This window comes from Nycticebus coucang, chromosome 2, assembly GCF_027406575.1.
Source record: "Nycticebus coucang isolate mNycCou1 chromosome 2, mNycCou1.pri, whole genome shotgun sequence".
Lineage (NCBI taxonomy): Eukaryota > Metazoa > Chordata > Mammalia > Primates > Lorisidae > Nycticebus > Nycticebus coucang.
Window position 1 is genome coordinate 39,608,262 of NC_069781.1, and position 21,100 is coordinate 39,629,361.

Here is a 21,100-nt window from a genome sequence, read left to right on the forward strand (position 1 = left end):
TGCAGCTTAATCCACAATCATCAAGATGTGGAAACAACCCAAGTACCCAGCAACTCAAGAATGGATAAATAAATTATGGTATGTGTATGCCATGGAATACTTACTATTTAGCTATAAAAAAAAAAAAAAATGGAGACTACATTTTTTGTATTTACCTGGAAGGATTTAGAGAACATCCTCTGAAGTAAAGCATCACAAGAATGGAAAAGCAAGAATCCAGTGTACTCAGTATTAACATGAAACCAGCAGGTGAACAACTACATGCCCACACAAGAGAAAAACACAACTGTATTCAAGTGGAGGGGAAGGTGGGGGAGGAGAGAGGGACTTGGGGTGCACTCACCTAACAGGCACCATGTAGTGGTATATGGCATACCTCCTGGGTGAAGGGCTTAACTTGAACTTTACCTAACAAATGCAAACTATGTAACCTAAGCATCTGTACCCGTCTATCAATCTGAAATTAAAAAAAAAAAAAAAGACTTGGGAGTCATCAGCAGATGGGCGTTGAATCAGGTAAGGATTTCATTTTGTCTCATGGAAGGAAAACCCAAACTAATGGTGGCTTCATTGGGGGATTATTTTTCCCAGATAAAGACAAGACAGTACATACTCTCAAATGCCCTCAGGCCTCAGGCTTCTGGCTCCCTCTTCTACCGTCCCTGGCATGTGACTGTCCTCCTCATGCCCATTGCCTTGTGGTCACAAGATGGCTGCACCACCGCTGGCACTGTGGCCATGGCCTGGGCCAGAGGGAGCAGAAAGGTAACAGCAGGAGCGATGTCTGCTTCCATCCTACTGGTCAGAGCTCTATCTCATGGCTACCCTAGTCCCAAGGCAGGCTGGGAAATGTACAGTTTTATTTTGACATCTTAACACCTATGACATTGAGATATGTTGTATAAGCAGTGTGGAAGGGTTTAGGGTGCTTTTCTTTCCTCTTTTATTATGGAAAATTTCCCACATTTAAAAAAGAGAGAAAATAGCATAATGAACCTCCATGTGTTCATCACCTGGTTTTAGTAATTATCAACACACGGAGGCCAGTGTCGTTACATCTGTGCTCCCACTCCCACTTTGATTACGTTGAAGTACATTTCAGACATCATATCCTTCAGTAGAGTAGGTTCACTGGCATCTTAGCTTCACCTTAGGTTTTGAGCTGGACCCTCAGCCTCCGCAGCTGGCCCAGGCTTCTGAGTAAAGCAGGAGGGGAGCTGCTGGGTGTTTGCCACAGCCGATGCTGACTCCTGGAAGAGAACATAAGTCAGCAAGAGGGCTGAGCAACCAGCAGTTCCAGGAAGGAAGAGCAAGAAGAAACTAGAATGGGGTCATCCCAGAGGTAGGAGGAGAACCACAAAAGAACCATGTCTGAGAGCTAGAGAGGAGCCAGTGCTGGGAGTAATCAGCTGGGTCCAGTGAAACAAGGATGGAGGTGTGACAGTGGCCACAAGGAGAGGTTACTGGCAGCCATCGCCCAGCAGCATCCTGCTTTGAGAAGATTCTTTGATATCCAAAGTGGAGGACATTATACCCCTCACACAACCTGCCGCAGGACCTCGCCTCAAACATCTATCCAGTGCCTTACGAGTCCAGCCCAAAATAAGTATAGAGAAGGAGCTGGGGCTATCTGTCAGCTGACACAGCATAGAGACAAAGCTCCTGCTTCCTAAGGCCTCTGTGAATGAGACCAGTTTCTCTGAATTGCCAAGTGGATCAGCCTGGCCCCAAGGCTGCTGCTTGGCTCAAGTTTAGGTGGGCCAGGGGGCTGTGGACTCACCAGCCCACACAGACCTGCAGAGCCTGATGCTCCAGCCCAGATGGCTCTGGCCTATGTCAGAAGCAGCAGAGTAATGTGATGCTGCGCCTGCCTCCCAGCCAGGCTGGCCTCCAGCTCCCCCTAGGACGGGGTCCTTGGGCAGGCAGGGCCTATCCACAGCGGCTCCAGGGTTGTGTGTGAGTTGACTGTGTAGGAAGGGCAGGCAGGGAGGCTGCAGGTGACAGGCCTTCTCACTGGCTTCCAGGTGGACCAGCGGGTGCTCCAGGACCTCCTCTCAGAGAAGCTGCCCAGGCTGATGGCCCACCTGGGGCAGCACCGTGTGGACCTGTCCCTCATCACCTTCAACTGGTTCCTTGTGGTCTTTGCAGACAGCCTCATCAGTGACATCCTCTTCCGGGTCTGGGATGCCTTTCTGTATGAGGGGATCAAGGTAGGGTGCTGCTAGGGCATGGGTAGGCAGGCCCTGAGGAAGGAGTGCTCACCTGTCAGGGTTGTTGACGTCTCCTGGGAACTTGGCTTTGTAATCTGTAAAGTGCTTTGCACGTATGAGAGGGACATGTGGTTCTACTTCTAAGGATGCATCCTAAAGTGGGGTTACCTTTCCCTGGAGAGGAGGTATGAGCATGATTGGGGGGCACATCCCTAGTCTGCCCATTGCCCCCCAGTCACCTGGGCCCCTCTATCTCCTCTTCCTGTTTGGACTTAGCCCTGGGTAAGGGGGCTGGATCTTGGGTCTGGTCCCAGCTCTGCCCTGACCTTGCCAGGAGACCCTGAGCTGGTCCACCCCCACCTCTCCAGTTCCTACTCCCCAGATGCTAAGACACCTTCAAACTTGTCCTTTCATTTGTCCCTGCCAGAAGGCCATGCAAAGGCACAGTTTTAATGCCATTAGGTCCAATACGACAGGCTGGAGCTGGGACTCAATCCGAATGCCCAGATTTCAAGCCGTGCTCCCCCCACATGGTGCAACCTGGCCCCCCCATGCCCCATCAAGCCTCTACTTTGCTCCCAGGTGGTGTTTCGCTATGCCCTGGCCATCTTCAAGTACAATGAGGAGGAGATTCTGAGGCTGCAGGACGGCCTAGAGATCTACCAGTACCTGCGCCTCTTCACCAAGACCATCTGCAACAGCCGGTGAGAGCCCTGCCCGCCCTGTGTACCCCACCACCCACGCCCCCCAGGACACACAGCAGAGGGAAGGCTGGGGTTTGCCACGGGCAGATCCATAGTGATCTGTCTGCCCCTGGGCCATGGCATCTGAAGCCTCCATGCAGTTTCGTTTCTTGCCCACTTTCCCCTAACCCAAAGACTCCTGGCCTGTGATCCTGGAAGACAGAATTATTTGGGTTCCTCCAGCAACCCCTCCTCTGGGTTTTGTCCTTGTTGCTTTTTCTACTCTGAATGCCTCCTTGCCAATTCCGCCACCATCATCTTCTTTGCCTGATCAACTTTTTTTTTTTTTTTTGCTGTTGGGGATTCATTGAGGGTACAATAAGCCAGGTTACACTGATTGCATTTGTTAGGTAAAGTCCCTCTTGCAATCATGTCTTGCCCCCAGAAGGTGTGGCACACACCAAGGCCCCGCCCCCCTCCCTCCTTCCCTCTCTCTGCTTTTCCTTCCCTCCCCCCAACCTTAATTGTCATTAATTGTCCTCATATTCCTGATCAACTTTTAAAACTTTCATCCTTTAAAACTCAGCTCACATGCCACCTCCTCCAGGAGCCTTCTCTGCCCAACTTTTCCCTGCCGGATTAGGTTCCCTTTTCTGAGCTCCCGTTGCCCTGAGTTTCCTTCTGCCCCGGCACGAATCACCCTGGGTAGAAATCATCTTATTCACAGTTTCTTCTCCAAGGGCAGGGGCCAGGGGCTCGGCCACACAGGGGGATGTCTGGGAGGACCTGGTAAACACAGGCCCAGTGAGGCATTGGACACTGAACTGACCATGCCCTCCCCACAGGAAGCTGATGAACATTGCCTTCAATGACATGAACCCCTTTTCCATGAAGCAGCTGCGGCAGCTGCGGATGGTCCACCGGGAGCGGCTGGAAATTGAGCTGCGGGAGCTGGAGCAGCTTAAGGCCGAGTACTTGGAGAGGCGAGCATCTCGGGGCAGAGCAGTGCCCGAGGGCTGCGCCAGTGAGGACGAGGGGGAGGCCTGACTTGGCCATCGTCACCCTTGGCTGGCAGGTCCTTGGAAGTTGCTCATGTGACTTCGGGCACATGTAGCCCATCACGATGTGACTATGGACAAGTCCCTTCCCCTCTCTGGGCCTCAGGCTCCCCTTTGAGACACTGTCTGCTCTGAAGCCATTGGTTAGGTTACCTCTTCTTGGGCACTTTCCAGAAATGCCAGTTCTTTCTTACCTCCCCACAGAGCACTTTAGCATGTAGGCAAGCAAGAGTGCTGTCTTCGTAGGGTAAGGGTAAACTTGAACATTCTCTGGGTTATATCAATATAAAACAAAGTAAATGTTAGAAATAGCTGACAAACTTTGGAACTTAAACAGTTCTCAGTTACCAGTTTTTCCTGGGTGGGCCCATGGTGCCAGAGTGTTCCACACTAGGGCCTTCCAGCCCAGGATGTCTCTGGGTGTCTGTGCAGAGGAGCTGGGGCCTCGGTGTTTAGGCTTTCTGCAGAGGTAGCAGCTCCTCTGCCATGCTAGCTCTGCCTTCCAGGCCCACCCTCTGGGGACTGAGGCCTGTTTCCAGAGCCTTGCACCTATGCCCTCCTTTCTGCTCATGGCCCATTTTGGGGGCTTGCTAGAGAAACCCCCTTCCCACTACCATGAGGGACTTGGTATGGGGGTCAGGCAAAGGGCCCTGAGTCAGGGCCCCCACCCCTGACATCCCACTGCCCATCTGTCCTCTGAAAAATGTGTGGTTGGGAGGATGTGGAGAAAGTGGTGTGTGGGCAGTGCCACACCCCTAGTCGAGCTGGCTCATCACAGACCCACCATGGCAGGAACTCTGGGCTTTGCGGCCCAGGCCCAGAGTCAGGCTCTGCCAGGTCCTTCCTCAGCAGACTAATGCAGGAGGTCAAGGGATTTTGGCAACAACTCATTTCTCAGCCAAACTGTGACTGTGCTCAGCCAATATAACCTGAGCTTGGCTGCCTTTGGGGTTCTCACATGGAAACCTGCTCTTGGGAAAACCACCCAGGATTAGGTGAAACTCTCAGACTTCCTGGCTGTGATCCCAGGCTTCTGTCCTGAGCTGGGAGGAAGCCTTGCCCATCACTGAGGACCAGGGGCAGGCCCTTTCGAAGCCCTGGCTGGTCCCTAGCCACAGGAGAGGTGCGCCAAGCAACCGGCTCCCACACTGCACCACAGCATGGGGTGGGAGGCCCTCCGAGTACCTTTCCTCTACCTCCCGACGGGATGGATGATGTAACTTTAAGGTTGGTTGGTCATTGGGGTGACAGGGGCCCAGCCTTACGGAGCTCCCAAAAGGGTTAAAGGAGGCAATGCTGGTTCTAAGTCTGGGGCAAAGTGAAGTGTATCTGACGTTTTTTTTTTTTTTTTAAGAGATGGAGCCTTGCTCTAAGTTCCAGGCAAGAGTGCAGTGGCTCAATCACAGCTCACTGCAACCTTGAACTCCTGGGCTCAATAGACCTTCCTAACTAGCTGGGACTACAGGTATGTACCACCATGCCTGGCTAATATTTTTAGCCTCACTGTGTAGTCCAGGCAGTCTTGAGGAGTTCCTACCCTCTTGGCTTCCCAAAATGCTGGGATTATAGGCATTATGAAGGAAACATCACTGGGGGGCTCTGGGGCATAAAAAGTCCAAGGTTCCAGCCTTGAAATTCATATTCTCTCTTCAGTAGAAACAACCACAATCAAAAAAAGGAGCAGGGATTGGGCACAGGGCTGCTGGGTAACAGCCCCCTCCTCCCCAGCCTTCCTTTCCCCCTGCTGCTCCATCCCTCCTCTTCCCTCCTTTTCTCCTTCCCCATTCCCCTCTCCGTTCTGCCTTCTTCCTCCCTCTCCCCATCCTCCCATCCCCACCCCGGGCAGAGGTGAGGCTTTGCTCAGAGCTGGGTGCCTATGCTCTGCCCTTCACCCATAGGGGAAGCGGGTGCTTTGCATTTGTCCCAGCGCTGCCTGAGCCCTGGTTCCACTGGGAGGGTTGGGACCACAGTACAGTGCCTCTTCTAGCCTTGAACGGGGCTCTGGGAATGAGAGCTGCCTGTGCTGCAGCACCTGCTCACCCAGACCATGCCTAGGTTACAGACAAGTAGACAGACTCAGAGAGGTCAGGTAACCTGCCCTAAGTCACACAGTCCCTGGGTGGTTAAGCCATGCTTAAGTCCTGACTGCAAAGCCAGGGAGAGCTTCTCCCTGCTCACTTCACCTTCTCTGGAACCCAGAACACCTCCCCCAAGGACCCAGGGAAAGGATAGTCCTGGCCTGTGGCCTCCTGCCGTTCATTACACTCAGAGGTTTAACTCTAGGCAAAGGAAAATGAGAGGAAGACCTTCCTAATTGTTGTCTCAACTGGTATTGTAATGATAGTCCCTTCCTGAGAGGGGAACAAGGCATCCAGGGTCTGGTGGGCCCCACCCTGGAATGACCAATCCTACTGCTGTGGCTCTTGGAGAGCCTGCTGCTCTCCCCTGCTCTTCCTGGAGGGCATTTGGGGCCCTCCCCTGGTGTCGGTTTCCTAGCCCGAACCACAGCTGTTGCCCCCTTCCCCAGGGGCTGCTGCCTTTCAGCCTGGAGGATCTGATCTCTCTCAGCCCCACCTTCTTACCCTGGGGGATGGGACCTCAGGCTCAAAGCATCCGTAGGCCCCACTCCACAGGGGAGGGAAAAGAGTTACCCAGGGAAGTCCCTGGGACAACATTCCCGAGAATAAGAGGCTGGATCAAAGGAGAGGGGCCTGGAGGACACTTTGGAAGACTCCCCACAGTCACACCCTCCCAAAGTGGGAGGTGCATACTCACTTCCACAGATTGCCTGTGTTCAGGGCTACTGTCCCCAAACACAGACCCTCCCCCATCAGGTGTTGTTTTTGCACTCTTTCTCAGCTCTGTCCCCATGGACACAGGGCCATGTTGTACAGAAAGATGGAGATCTTGTCCCCCCACGTACATGTTATGGTCCCACATGAGGTGTTTACAAAGCTGGCTATGTTGATGCACCAAGAAGGAAGGGGAGGTTTCCTGGCCCCTCCTGGTCAGCACTGAGGTCCAATAGAAGGTGCTGGGAGATAAGCCCAACTTTGGAGCCAGACCTACTGTGTAGTTTTAAGCTAGGGGTCCCTCGTTAGGTCATGGCTGCTCTGGCCTGTTTCCCCATGTGTGCAATTAGCCTGTATCTGAACCAGGACTAGGGAAGGGACAGGACAGGACAGGAGAACTCCCTCATACACACGTGCACACGCACACACACACACACATACAGAGCAGCCCCAGGAAGGGTACCAGGTGATGACTCTTGCAGAGGCTTCCCCTCTGGCTTATCAGGCCATATGCCTACAGCCCCCAGAGAGGTCCCTGTCAGACCAGCTGTTCCCGGCCAGGTGTGGTGGCTCCTAAGTGGTAATCCTAGCACTCTGGGAAACTGAGGCGGGAGGATTGCTTAGCTCAGGAGTTTGAGACCAGCCTGAGCAAGAGTGAGATCTGTCTCTACTAAAAATAGAAAAACTAGCTGGGCATTGTGGCAGGTACCTGTAGTCTCAGCTACTTCAGAGGCTCAGGCAGGAGGATTACTTGAACCCAGAAGTTTGGAGTTGCTGCGAGCTAGGCTGATGCCATGACACTCTAGCTTGGGCAAGACTGTCTAAAAAAAACAAACCCAGCTGTTCTCCAGAGTCTCAGTCACCACCCACCTTGGCACAGGATGGGAAAATGCAGATACAAGCCTGGGAGGGCACATCCATGCACATCTGGGAAGGCTGGGCCTGGAAGGATGAGTGGGTTTAGATAGGAGGAGATTATGGTTTAAGAAGAGAATTTCTAGCAGAGCAAAGGCTACAAGGTGTGAGAGAGAGTGTGAGGAAAGTGGCACTAGAGGGGTGCACCAGAGATACTGGTGAATCAAGCCCCAGGTGAATTAAGTCATTCGGATGCTTAGCCTGGGAGAGGTTGTGGTGCCTACTCTCTAGGTATAATTCAAGTAAAAACAATAATGAGGGCGGCGCCTGCGGCTCAAGGAGTAGGGCGCCAGTCCCATATGCCAGAGGTGGCGGGTTCAAACCCAGCCCCGGCCAAGAACCAAAAAAAAAAAAAAGAAAACAATAATGAACTATGAGTATAAGGAAGTCTCACAACGTCCTGAATTGGTCTGCATGTTTTTTGAAACTTCAGATACCAGCTCTTCATGTTGATACTTGAAGCATACATTTAGTCTGCCTACTGAGCAGTCCAGCTCCAAGAGCTGTCTGAGAGTTGTAAGGTGGATGCTTTGAGGACCATACTGGACACCGGGCTTTAAGGGCCACGCAGGGGGCACATCCAGCTCTAGACACAGGAGTGGCCCAGTGAACTGTGAAAGGAGACAATCATGGGCCCACCATGTACTTAGCCACTCTAAGCCTCAATTTTCTTATCTATAAAATGGGGGTAATAGTGGCTAAATGAAAGGGTTGGTAGAATTAAATGAAATATATGTGTAAAGAAATACACAGTATGCTCTGTTATTCACTCAACAACTATATATTGAGTGTTACTATGTGCCAGGTAATGTTCTAGGCCCTCAAGACACACCACTGAATAAAACCAAGAGCTTTTCTCAAGAGAGGTGGTGTGGTGGAGTGCCTAGGAACTTGGGCTTGGGAGTCATGCTGCCTAGGGTTGAATTACTAGCTGTGTGACCCTAAGGTAGGTACTTAACCTCTCTGGGCCTCAGCTTCCTTATGTGTAAAATAGGTAATAATAGTGTCGTCCTCATAGGCTTGTGTCACAGGAAGTGAAGTAATGCACAGAAGGTGCGTAAACAGTGCCTGGCTCAGTAAGTGCTGGATGGTAGTATTAAAAGGCAGGGCCTTCCCATCTCTTCTTCCCATTGCCTAGCGTCCCCAGGGCCCCGGAATCGGCGAGACTGGGCAGCAGCGCCCTCTCCCGGCTCCCGAGAGCAGGAAGGGCGTCCTCCCGGACATAGCGGCCCAGCCCTCCTTGCTCTTTCCCTCCCCGCGGACTGGGAAGCCTCAGCAACCACTCCCAACAGCTCTGGCTTGAGGAGCGCGTCCCCGGCGCCGTGCTCTGGGCGCACACTACCCCAGCGGGATCGTCACATCCAGAGTTCAAACAGCCCCTTAAGGGAGACGCAGCTCGTCTCCGGTTCACCTTGGAGGAAACTGAGAGTCCAGGAGATCGAGTCCCTTGGTCCACACCACGCAGCAAGGGAACAGAGACGCGAAACCAGGCGATCTGCCTGTCCCTAGCCTCGGCTATGGCCGGGCACCCTGCCCCAATCACTGCGGCGTGTGTACGCCCTGAGGCCGGCCTCGAGGGACCAAGAGCGCGGGCGGGGACGGGGCGGGGACTACCGTAGGCCAGAGCCGACCGCGAGAGGGACCCGGGCCGGCCCCCGCCCCGCCCTCCAGCCCCGCCTGCTGGGCTGCGCGCGGAGAGGAGGCGGCGGCGCTGGGCGCTGGAAGTCGGCGGGCGGCAAAGAGCGCGGAGCCTGAACCGGACCACGCCGCCGCCGCCGCCGCTACCTGCGTGGCCGTCATCAAGGTAGGGCGGCCCCGCGCCACCGGCGGTGCCTTCCCTATCTGCGCTATAGGAGCGTCGGCGGGGCGTGCGCGCTGTGCCACCCGGCTGCAGCTCCGGGAGCGGGAGGGATGCGGGGTTCGGTGCGCCGCGGGAACCTGGCTTCCAGCCCCTCCGCGTGATCTTGCACGAAGCACTTCTTTCCAGGGCTCAGTTTCCCCATCGGAATAGCGGTGCAACGGCGCCCCCCTCCTCACTGGATTGTTGGGAGGGGCCGCCTCAAGGTCCGCGCTCCGGACGACTGGAGCCTGGTAGGACTGTTTGCACCGCCCACCCCTCCTGGGATGAGCGCGGCTCACCCTGGGTGCGGCCAGCCAGTCTAGACAGGCCCCTTGTTGTGACCCGGGTGCCTAGGGGACCCATGTCGGGACCCTCCCACTCTTGGCTGGTTTACCTGCTGGGCCTCAGCTTCCCAGTACTGAAAACGGGGGGAGGGGGCATACACAGGTCCCTGCCCTGCCGACCTGGGCGGGCAGGTGGGGCGGTCAGAGTCTGCCGAGACTGGCCTCATGGTCGTCTGGAGCTAGAGAAGCCTAGGTTGGAGGTTACTGGACCCTCAGAGCACACCTACCTGGACCAGACTCAAGTAGGCATCTGGATTTAGAGACTGGTATAAGACGGCCCCATCCCCTTCGTAGCCCCGGCCTGCCGCTGGGCTCTGGCTGTGTCTCAGCTCTGTGACAAGGCTGACTGGAAACCACACCTGGACCTCAGAGGGGCTACAGCGCCAAGAGGGCTGGGTCTGAGTGGGACTGGGGCATGGGGCAGACGTGTCTGAGGGACTGTGGTTTCAGGCTCTCTGGGTAAAACAGACATATGGCCTCTGGCCCAGCCCCTCTGTACCCCCCTCTGGAATGTCTTGCTGCCCCTTTGTACATTCCTCCTGGTGAGGATGTTACTAGCTGTGAACCAAGCTGGACTATGCTTCCTGGTCACTGCCCCTCCCATTAGTACTGCTCTAGGCACACAGCATCTGACCCCACTGGACCCTTGGGACAGTGATCAGGTCCCTTAAATCTGCGCACCTCCAGGGCAGCACCTATGGCTCAAGGAGTAGGGCCCTGCCCAGCCCCATATACTGGGGGTGGCAGGTTCAAGCCCACCCCTGCCAAAACTGCAAAAAAATAATAAAGAAAGAAAGAAAGGAAAGAAATCTGCTCACCTCCGGGCTGAAAGCCCTAGGCCAAGCAGTGTCTCTTGTCAGAGCCAAGGGGGGGCAAAGGCAGGAAGAGGGAGCTGAGGTGTCTGCCCTGAGCGAGCTGGCTGTGGAGCCCCCTCAGCCTGAGGTTTGTTCCCGACCACCTGTGCTTCAGGGCTAGAACATGTCTCCTGAGCTTCCTGCACCCCTGCACACCTTCTGGGAGGCCTGGAGTACGAATGGGCCCTACAGCCCTTCTTTAGGACCTAGGTGTCCTTGGGGTCTCTTCTCCACTTCCCCAGTGTCTGTCCTGATTGAGTTTCTGGGAATCAGTTCTGAGCTTCTGATCTCTCTTGTCCCCCCATGACCTGCCCCTCACCCAGGGGCTTTCTTACAGCCAAAAGAAGGGAAGGGCCTATTGATAGGTGGTGAGTTCTCTATCATTATAGGTATTCAAGCAGAGGCTAAGTGAGCATATGCTTGGGATAATCTCCCTTTGATTGAAAGTCAGTGGATTCCAGGGCTGCAGTACAGTGCCTATGATCTTGCCCTGTGGTGGTGGTAGAGCTGCACCAGGGTTGGAGCTGCTTTTATCCCCTTGTAAAAGCAGAGTAAGTGTAGTGCTGTCCCATGAGCCTACCTCCAACACACAGACTTAAGTGCTACCTAAGTCTCCTATCATCTTGACTCATGTATAATCTGGGCCTTGTTTTCCTGCTCTGCTAGTTTAAGGCATTTTGGCCTGATTTAGGAGCATGGTAGATTCTGGTTATTAAAAAGTCATCCAACCACACCTACATTGCATCTTACAAGGGTACATGTGAAATGTACTAGGTGTAGAATATAAATGTCTTAACATAATAACTAAGAAAATACCGTGAAGCCTATGTTAACCAGTTTGATGAAAATATTGCAAATTGTATATAAAACCAGCACATTGTACCCCATGATTGCATTAATGTACACAGCTATGATTTAATTTAAAAAAAAGTCATCCAATGCTAATAATTTGAAAATATACCACAGTATTATGGAGTATCTGAGCGAAAGGGGGCCTTAAAAAATCATGCCATCCACCCCCATCATTTTATAGATAGGCATGCCCTATCCCCAGAGGGGATGTGACTGGTCAAAGGTCAGGCAGCAAACCAGCAACTGAGCCCAGGGATCCTGATTCCCAGACCAGAGTAGTTTTTATTTTTGTTTTTGTTTTTAACACATACCATATAGTAAATGAAAGCAGTCTGGATTTATTCCTATGAAATTAGCAAACATAAAAATAAAAGGATAAAACTTTGTTCTGATAAGACTGTAGGATTCACCTATGGCATTTAATTTCACAGGGCAATCTGACAGCCTATTATCGTGAAAATAATTCTACCTGCACTTTGTCCCTAGCCTTCTACTTTGGGAACTTTACCCTAAGGAAGTAACCGTAGAGAGACACATATGTAGTGCTGTTATTGGTAAGAAGTTGCCATGTAGTAAAGCTCTCAGTAATTTACGTGAGGCTTAATTCACATTTTATTTGAAAAATACAACCTAAAAAATAGTGACACTGAAGCTTACCCTACTGGGGTCTGGCTAGCGTATAGAAGCATATGTTCCAGAGAAAAGACCATGAGACAAACGTCAGCAGACATAGTCTCCAGGACAAACTCTTCTTCTGCCCTCACTGTGCAACCTTGGATTGGTCTCCTCCCTTATCTGGACCTTACTTTCCCCATCTGTGAAATGAGGGTAGGCTCAGTGATTGTAAATTTGTTTCAGCTCTTGCAACCCACATACTAGATTTAGAAAATCTCTGTAAAAGACCTTTTTATTAGAAGGAATCTCCCCATCATTAAATGAATCCCCTTAGAGGCAGTCAGCTAGTCCCCTCCACAAGGGATTTCTGCCTTAAATTTTTGCTTCTTTGAAATGGCAAGAACCTGAATTGTTTTAGAGCAGTGTTTTCCAACCTTTTTTATCTCATGGCACTCTTAAACCTATAGTTAAACTTCCATAGCACAAAGTATGTTGATTAAAAAAAGTAAAACAAAAAAGAATATAGTTACTGTGCTTTGAACAGCTTTAGAAAATAATTTAATTAATGATCTTTAAAAATTTTTGTGACACACATAGATCCTCTCATGGCACACTGGTTGAAAATCGATGTTTTAGAGTTTGGTGTGTTTTTATCCTCCCTATCAAATTGCAGAAGGTCCAGGAAATAACTCAGTAGGATCTTCTATCATTATTATTATTTTTTTTTTTTTTTTGCAGTTTTTGGCCGGGGCTGGGTTTGAACCCGCCACCTCCGGCATATGGGGCTGGCGCCCCACTCCTTTGAGCCACAGGTGCCGCCCGGATCCTCTATTATTTTAAGTATAAAGTTAGTGCCTTGCCTCCTTCAGAACAGACTGGAGGTACTTTGCAATCAGGCCCCATCTGAGGGGCCAGAATAGCTGACTTCACTTCTGTGGGCAAACACTTATTGGGTGCCTGCTGTGTACCAGGCCATGAGGTGCCTCCTGGCAGTCTGCAGGCTGCTGTGGGAAACATATTAGGTTAAACAATATTAAGAGCCAATATCTGACTGGTTTCAATTTACAAAAAAAATGGCAATTCCATTTGGTTCAGCCTAAATGGAAAAAGATACACCGGTAATTAAAGAGCAGTGTGCTCCTTATTATAATTGAGAGATTGGCAGGGTGCGGTGGGGACTAAGAAGGTATGATTATAAGCTTGGAGAAGTTAAGGAGGAGGAACATGGAGCCTCATCTTGGGGGTGGAGTGCTGACAGTAAACAAAATAGACCTGCACCAGAAAGGTCTGCCCTGAAGGAGCTTATAGTCGGGGGAAGGGAGTTAGACAACAAATAAGTAAAATAGATGGTATTAAAAGACAAGGAGCAAATGGTAGGGGAGAAGTTAATTTCTGTGAAGGGGATGTGAAGAGGGGTTGCAGTTTTAACTAGGGTGGTCTCGGACTCATTGAGAAGGTGACTTTTAGGCAAAGGCTTGAAGGAGGAGAGGGAATAAGCTGGGCTGATTTCTGGGGGAAGATCCATCCAGCTGGAGGGCAAAAGCTAGTGCAAAAACACTGGGTAGAACCACACCTGGCCCATCCGAAGAAGAGTAGGCTGAAACAGGGTGAGGGAGCGAGAAGTGACAGAGAGGAGGCTAGAGAGGCTCTGGGCTAGACAGTGCACCCCACCAGTATGGTGCGGAATGGGAGCTACTGTTTTTATCTCTTTTGTAGGTAAGGAAACAAAGGTACACACAGTAAGTTGTTGAAACTGTCTCATGGAGAAGCTAGGGCTTTTGGTCAAATGCAGTAGGGAGCCATGGAAGGCTTTTGAACAGAGCAAGAGCATGGCCAAATTTGAATATTAGTGTGATTCCTCTGAGGTTGCTATGGTCTGAATGTTTGTATCCCCCTAAAATTCACATATCAAAATTCTAACCCCCAAGGTGATGGTGTTAGGAGGTGGGGCCTTGGGAGGTGATTAGATCATGAAGATGATGCCTTCATGGGATTAGTGCCCTTACAAAAGAGGCCCCAGAGACACCCTCGCCTCTTCCACCACATGAAGATGCATCAAGAAGACACTGTTCTGTGAACCATGAAGTAGGCTTGCACCAGACAAGGCTGTTGCCCCTGGCAGTACCAAATCTGTCGTCTTCACCTTGGACTTCCCATTCTCCAGAACTGCGAAAAATAAACTCTTGTTGTTTATAAGCAATCTAGTTTATGGTGTTGTGATGTAGCAGCCTGAATGCACTGAGGCAGGTGTGCAGACTGCAAATAGTCCAGACCTGCAGTGCTGAACTGAGAGCCAGACAGTGAACACAGGGGCGGGGACAGAGGACTTGAGAACTTGGTGCTAGGGGAGAGGGAGGAGGTCCGGGCCAAGTGAGTAGGAGGAAAAAGCCAGGCTGGCTCTGGGTTTATATATTAAACAAACTCTTATTTAGCACTTCTTACACTGCTCCAAGCCCCATCTGAGATTTTACATATCTTTTTTTTTTTTTTTTTTGTAGAGACAGAGTCACACTTTATGGCCCTCGGTAGAGTGCCGTGGCCTCACACAGCTCACAGCAACCTCCAACTCCTGGGCTTAAGCGATTCTCTTGCCTCAGCCTCCTGAGTAGCTGGGACTACAGGCGCCCGCCACCACGCCCGGCTATTTTTTTTTTTTTTTTTTGGTTGCAGTTTGGCCGGGGCTGGGTTTGAACCCGCCACCCTCGGTATATGGGGCCGGCGCCCTACCATTGAGCCACTAGGCGCCATAGGTTAAGTACATATCTTAACCTACTCCTTATAACACCTTATGGGTTTGATATTATTACTTTTATTATTCATATTTTTAAATGGGTATATTGTGTTGCATGTAAATTATATCTCAATGAAGTTAATTTTACAAAGAAAATTTTTCATTATAAATACTTGATGATTGATGATAATGGAGAATTTTAGAAAAAGGTAAGGAAATAGAAAATAAAGTACCCATCTCTTCTCATCTCTGATAATCAATATAAATATTTTGGTATATTTACTTTCAGTCCTTTTTCTGTTATTCTCCCCATTTGCTCTGCTACCTGCAGGCAAACCTTGGAATGCCAGGGTTGGTGGGTTCTATTAAGACCCTAGCCCCTCTTCCCAGCCACCTCACTCCTGGCATCATTTCTCAGATAGGGGAAGTGAGGCCTTACTTAGCATCTGTCAGCCAGTTGGGAGCGGATATGTGGGGTCTCATTCAAATAAGAACTAGGGAGCTGAGAATTTGCACAGGGTTGATGTGACAGCTGCTTCCAACCTGGCCTTGAGCCTGGAGCATGCATGGTTGGCGGGGGAGGGGGGGGGCTGGCAAATGCCCTGACACTGCCCATAGGGAACGTGGTGGACTACCAGGGCAGGCCTGTGTTCCCAGGGCCCAAGAGTCTTGTTTCTCTAGCCAGCCCTGGCTGGGAGGTGGCCAGGTGATGGGAAGAGAGAGTTTGGGGCTTTGCCAAGGCTGCATGGCCCCTGAGAGTTGTCTCCTGCACTCTGACTGTGCATTTATTTCTGGCTCCGGTGCCAGCAAGCTTCTGGAGCTGCCCACTGCCAGGGATGCAGGCCTGGCTTCCAGCCCCAGCTCAGCCACTGAGTGGCCTCGGGCCAGAGTCTCTCTCTCCCCATCTGCAAAATGGCATCCTTGTGGTACCAGCCACAGGGTGAAATGGGAAGTGGGTAGGAAGTGCTTGCATGGGGTGGGGCCCCTGGCAGTACTTAAGAAATGGGGAACTCCTGCTGCTGTTCCTAAGGCTGCCCCAGGGTGTGGGCGCAGGCTGGGGGATTGATCCCACCACCAACAGAGCCCTCTGCTGCCAACCCTGCCTTCCCACCTGGCTGGACCAGGTCAGGCCAGTGCAAGAAAAGATGGAGATGAACCTCAAGCAGTGGTTTGGAGTTGAGATTGCAGACAACCAAGGAAACCATGGAACAAAAAAACCCCGGCCTGTAAGGAAGGAGAACTCACCCCACGACTGACATGCTCCTTCAGCAAGTCCTGTCCCTTCTTATGCCTCAGTGTCCTCATCTGTAAAAGGGGGACAATATTTTCTGCCTTGTTAATTGTACTGAGCATCCCCCCAGCAGCCATCTGTTGAGGTTTTTCTATGCTTGGGGGCTGTGGATGTGGACAAGCCAGACCCACACAGCCTGCTGAGGGAGCTACAAATATGAAAGAGAACCTGGGAGCTGTGGGCCTACTAGGGGCATCTAGCCCAGCCTGAGCTGAGATGGTTAGTAGGGTTTGGGATCAGCTGGACTATGAAGGGATGGGGGGGAAAACAAGGGTAATTATTGGGTAAATCACCCCACCTCTCTCAGCCTCAGTTTCTTCGTCTATAAAAGAGAGATAATAAGTACCTGCCTACATAATTTATAGGGTTGCTATAGGACTCAAAATTGGATAAAGGGTATGGAAGCACTTTATGAGCCATAAAATGCCAGGCACCTGTGCGTTGTTGTTTAATGTGATTTCTGGAGCCCCTGGGGGTTAGGGAAATACCAGACCGAGCTGGGAGAACTTCCCATATCTTTTGAAAGACCTACAATCAGATCAGGCAAAGACAGACAGCCACCATTACCATCATACCCCTTGATTTAAGAGGTCAGAGTATTTTTGTGCTTGGGTGTGGCTTTGCCTGGAGGGGCCCCTGAAGGCAGCCATTGCCCAATCAGAGATCACACCCTGCTCTGAGGAACCCTACAGAGGCCTGAGTGCTGGAGTCAGGCTCTGGCACCTGATGGAAAGGCTGTGGGGACCTGGCAGGGGAAGGGATGATGACCTGGGAGCACCGTGGGGTAGCCAGGAGGAAACCAGTCTGCAGAGAGAGAGGCTCTATATCGCAGTAGCTGAAAAGCAAGTGAAAGAGCAGTAATTGTGGAATGAGCCTGTTTGGGTTTGAATGTGAGAAAAGAATATATTTACACACATGTAGACATAATAAAATACCCAGATGAGCAGACAGCAAGCTGGTTACCAAATGAATTTTTTCTTTTGTCTTTTCTAAATTTTGAAATTTCTATACATGATACACAACGATTTATTTCAGTAAAGTTGGTATTAAGTGTGGTATTAAGTGGTATTAATCTTTCCTCAGTATCCAGGGGGTGGGGTGGGGATTGATTCCAGGACCCCCAAGGATACCAAAACCCACAGATGCTCAAGTCCCTGACATAAAATGGCATGGTATTTCTTATAACCTAGGCACACCCTTCCATGTACTTTAAATCATCTTTAGACTACTTACAATGCCTAATACAATACAAACATGGTGTAAGTAGTTGTTATACTGTATTTCTAAAATTTTTATTTTTAAAACGGCTTCAAGTATGGGGAAAAAATTGTATTATTTTGCTTTGTTGGGTTTTTTAAACATTTTTTTCCAATATGTTCCATCCATGGTTGGTCAAATCCAAAGATTCAAAGCCTTCAGATATGGGGGGCTGACCAGATATATAAAATATGTTGTAATGACAGTGTAGATTATGCAGTGTAGATCGGGCCACTCTGACATCATCAGGATGGAAAGGGTGAGGACTTTGGTGGGACCCGGATGCCATCCCTATTGCTGACCTTCCAGAACAGCTGGGAGCAGAGTTTGGAGATGGCTTGATGGAGTGACACTGGAGGAGAGGCCTCTGGAGGTCTCTGGGGGTGGGGCTCCGGACTCTTGGGACAAAGACTAGGGGTTGCAGGTGGCTGTAAGCACAGTAGCATTGTGACCAAACTGCCCAGAGCCAAGGACCTGCAGCAGCAGGAGGAGCAGGGGGCCAGAGGCAAAGGTGAGGGTCCTGTGGGAGTCTGGGTCCCCCTGTGAGTGGGGCTGGGCCAGCTGAAAAAGATCCAGAAGAGCACCAGGCTGGGGAAGGGCCCGAACCTTCAGTGATGCTTCGGATATCCAGGGTGAATGTCCGACCTCAATAGAGCCCCGCCCCTCAGCGATGTGCTTCCTTGGTCTTTGGTCCCTGGGGTCTCCACAGACCTTCCAGCTTTTTGTAAAAGAGGTAAAGAAACTAATCATATTTCATTAAAGACAGGGCTGCCTGTGTTGTAAAATGTACCATTATTTTATAATCCATTAAGAAAAAGCAGCAGGAAGTTAAACAATGATTATAAGTTGCATCCCAGTTTCAGAGCTCTTAGTTAAAACTGTAAAAAGCTGTGTCTTGGAATCTTGTGATATGTGGCGGGCCCCACATTAGATAGACTCTTAATGTGCCTTCATTCCTTGACTCCTCACAGCCGTCTCATAGGGAGATAGTCTCATCCTCTTTTTACAGATAAAGAAACAGGCACCCAGAGAGGCTAAGTAAACTTGCAAGGTCACACAGGCAACAAGAGGTGAAGCTGAGATCTGAACCTGCTCTAATTAGATTCCACTTCTTTTTCTCACCAAACGCCACAAAGAAAAGGCTCATGAGTTCTGGTCCTTGGGAAGAACAGAATGTCCATGCTACAGAGTAGAGGTGTGCCAGTTCAGAAATGCTTCAGTGACCCGGTCATTACAGGCCCGGAGCTGAGTAATGGGGGAGGCATGGAGAGCTGGGGAGATAATGAACAGGAAGAAGCTTTGAGAGCTGGAAGGCCAGGTCATTAGCCTCATCCTTGTTATAACCATTACCAGTAGTAGCTTGGCCTGTGAACCACCCCAGAGAAAGGCCACAGAGATCTGCCCTGCTCAGATAATTCTGGCACCTCACCCAGACTTGCCCATTCATTCATTCCCTAAAATGCTACTTTTCAACTTAATTTTTTGACTAGGACCTTTGTTTATGTATTGATCACTTTTTGCAGAAGAAGTACGAGCCTCAGCGTTAGGGATACTGAGCAGAGCAAAACAGACACAGGCTCTGCCCTCAGGCTCCCAGACCAAAGGGGAGATGGACAGTGATAGCAGAGTCCCACCAAATCTGGAACAGATGGCAGGAGGAGAGAGAAGTAAGGGCTGTGAGGGGTCGAGAATGTGCCTCATCCAGGGTCACTGCCAAAGGCTGTCCAAAGACTGTTCTCAAGAAAGGATTTCAAGCTGAGATCTGGAAGATGAGTTGGGGGTGACCAGATGGGAGTGGGGAAGGGAGCAGGCTGCAAACCTGTGCAAGGGCCCTGAGGCTGCAGGAAGCAGGCTTTTGAGAAATTAAAAGCACCAAGTGTCTGTAGCTCAGATTCCTGGGTATGGTGAGGCTAAAGAGGTAGAGCAATGGCCAGGGAGTGGTTTGCTCAGATTTACATATTTTAAAAAGATAAAGGGTGCGAGAGCTGGTGGCTGAGACTAATGTCCAGGTGAGAATGGACAGTAGTAGCCATGGGAGTGGAAATAAGTGGATGGTTTAAGAGATGTTTTTTATTGTTGTTTCGTTTGTTTGTTTGTTTGTTTTAAGTCTCATTCAATCACCTGGAGTTGAGTGCCATGGTGTCATAGTTCACAGCAACCTCAAACTCTTAGGCTCAAGAGATTCTTTTGCCTCAGCCTCCCAAGTAGTTAGGAATATAGGCACCCTCCTCACACCCAGCTATGTTTTTTTAGAGCTGGTGTCTCGCTCTTGCTCAGGTGTGAGCCACTGCTTCTGGCCAGTTTAAGAGACATTTTGGAGGTAGGACAGGAGGATGGGCTTAGTGATGGATTGACATTGGGTACAAGGAGAGAAGGCCACGTGGGTGACCCAGGGATTCCAGCTTGTCTGGAAGTGTCCTTCAAGCAATATGGGAAAAGCTTTTACCCTTTTTGTGCCTCCTCCCCGACCAGGGTGCTTAGCTATCCAGGTTCATCCAGCTCTGGGTCTTGCCAGATGATGTGGGAAAAGGTCAGTAGGGTAAAGAATTTTAGAGTGTTGATAAGAGTGAGGTGATGTCCCACGTTACTAGTGACAAGAAATGGGCATCCACGGCATATGGAAATCACGTGACCCAGACCAGACACCATGGCTGGGCTGGCCTTTCACAAAAGGTATGGTGATGGAGTCGGGCATTGCCCATTGAATTGTGTCACCTACGGGAGGGGTCTCTCGTTGTGGGTTCCAGGGCCTTCGCTTGGGCCTGAGCCAGTTTTACTGATCCATTGGGGGTGCTGGCAAGGGGCTGGTCACATCTTGCAGGTACGAGAGGCTGGAGATGAGGAGAGAGCTGTCAGGAGGGACTGCTTGAATTAGTGACTTTAGAAGTAGGTGGAACATTTTCACTTGATGGAAAAGTTCATGGTGTAGCTAAGAAAAGGAGGGATGGTCAAGGTCAAGGAAAGAGGGGCATTTGGAAGTGAGACTGACCTTCTTACCAAGGAGAAACTGAGGCTCAGAGAAGCCATGTCACTTGTCTGAGGTCACACAGCTAGGAAGGGGCTCTCCTTGTATGTTTTTCTGTGCTGCGAGCTTCCTTCCTGAATTTTCCTTTAGAGATGAAAAAGTGTTGCCCCTGACTCTATGGAGGGCCTAGGAGGCCTGGGAAGGAGCCATGGCCAGCAAGGGATTGAATGGGAATGGGCGTGGGGAGACTTCCTGGAAGAGGCAGCATTCCTCTCAGCCGAGCCTGGTAGCAGCTGCTTCTACCGCATGCTAGAGAGGGAATTATGGTCAAAGGAAACAACATAAGCAAAGAACCTGGGGGAGGAAGACATTCTAAGCCTATTTGAGATGTGATGAGTACATGCTTCCCACTAAGGGGAATGGTATAAAGTTATCGGCCAGACACCAAAGGCAGGGAGGTAGGAGTGGCCTGCCCTTGGCAAGGAGGAGTATTTTATTGCTGACATCGTCTAGAATAGCAGGCATATCATGATAAATACCGGACTTTTGGTCAGTTTTATTGTTTTAAAAGTCTCTATAGAAAATGAAACCCCCTTACTGTCTGTGCCCCGCTGACTGTTCCTCTCCCTCCTGCCCTGTGCCCCGCTTCTTCGCTCCACTCTACCTCCCTCCTTGGTAATTTCTGGGCCACAT

General features: G+C 50.6%; 2 protein-coding genes across 3 annotated transcripts in view; both read left to right on the forward strand.

The window, feature by feature from the left end:
• Positions 1–4,253, forward strand: part of TBC1D2 (TBC1 domain family member 2) — a 62,686-nt gene extending 58,433 nt beyond the window's left edge. For both annotated transcript variants that reach the window (XM_053567930.1, XM_053567937.1), the window contains 3 exons: positions 2,025–2,210; positions 2,793–2,914; positions 3,739–4,253. In XM_053567930.1, coding sequence (XP_053423905.1) covers positions 2,025–2,210; positions 2,793–2,914; positions 3,739–3,940 — 510 coding nt within the window. In that variant the 3' untranslated portion in view covers positions 3,941–4,253. The remainder of the gene's footprint in view (positions 1–2,024; positions 2,211–2,792; positions 2,915–3,738) is intronic.
• A 4,782-nt stretch (positions 4,254–9,035) lies between these two features.
• The window catches only part of CORO2A (coronin 2A), a 59,458-nt gene continuing 47,393 nt past the window's right edge, over positions 9,036–21,100 (forward strand). The window contains exon 1 of the mRNA XM_053567952.1: positions 9,036–9,462. The gene's annotated coding sequence lies outside the window, so the exon portion shown is untranslated. The remainder of the gene's footprint in view (positions 9,463–21,100) is intronic.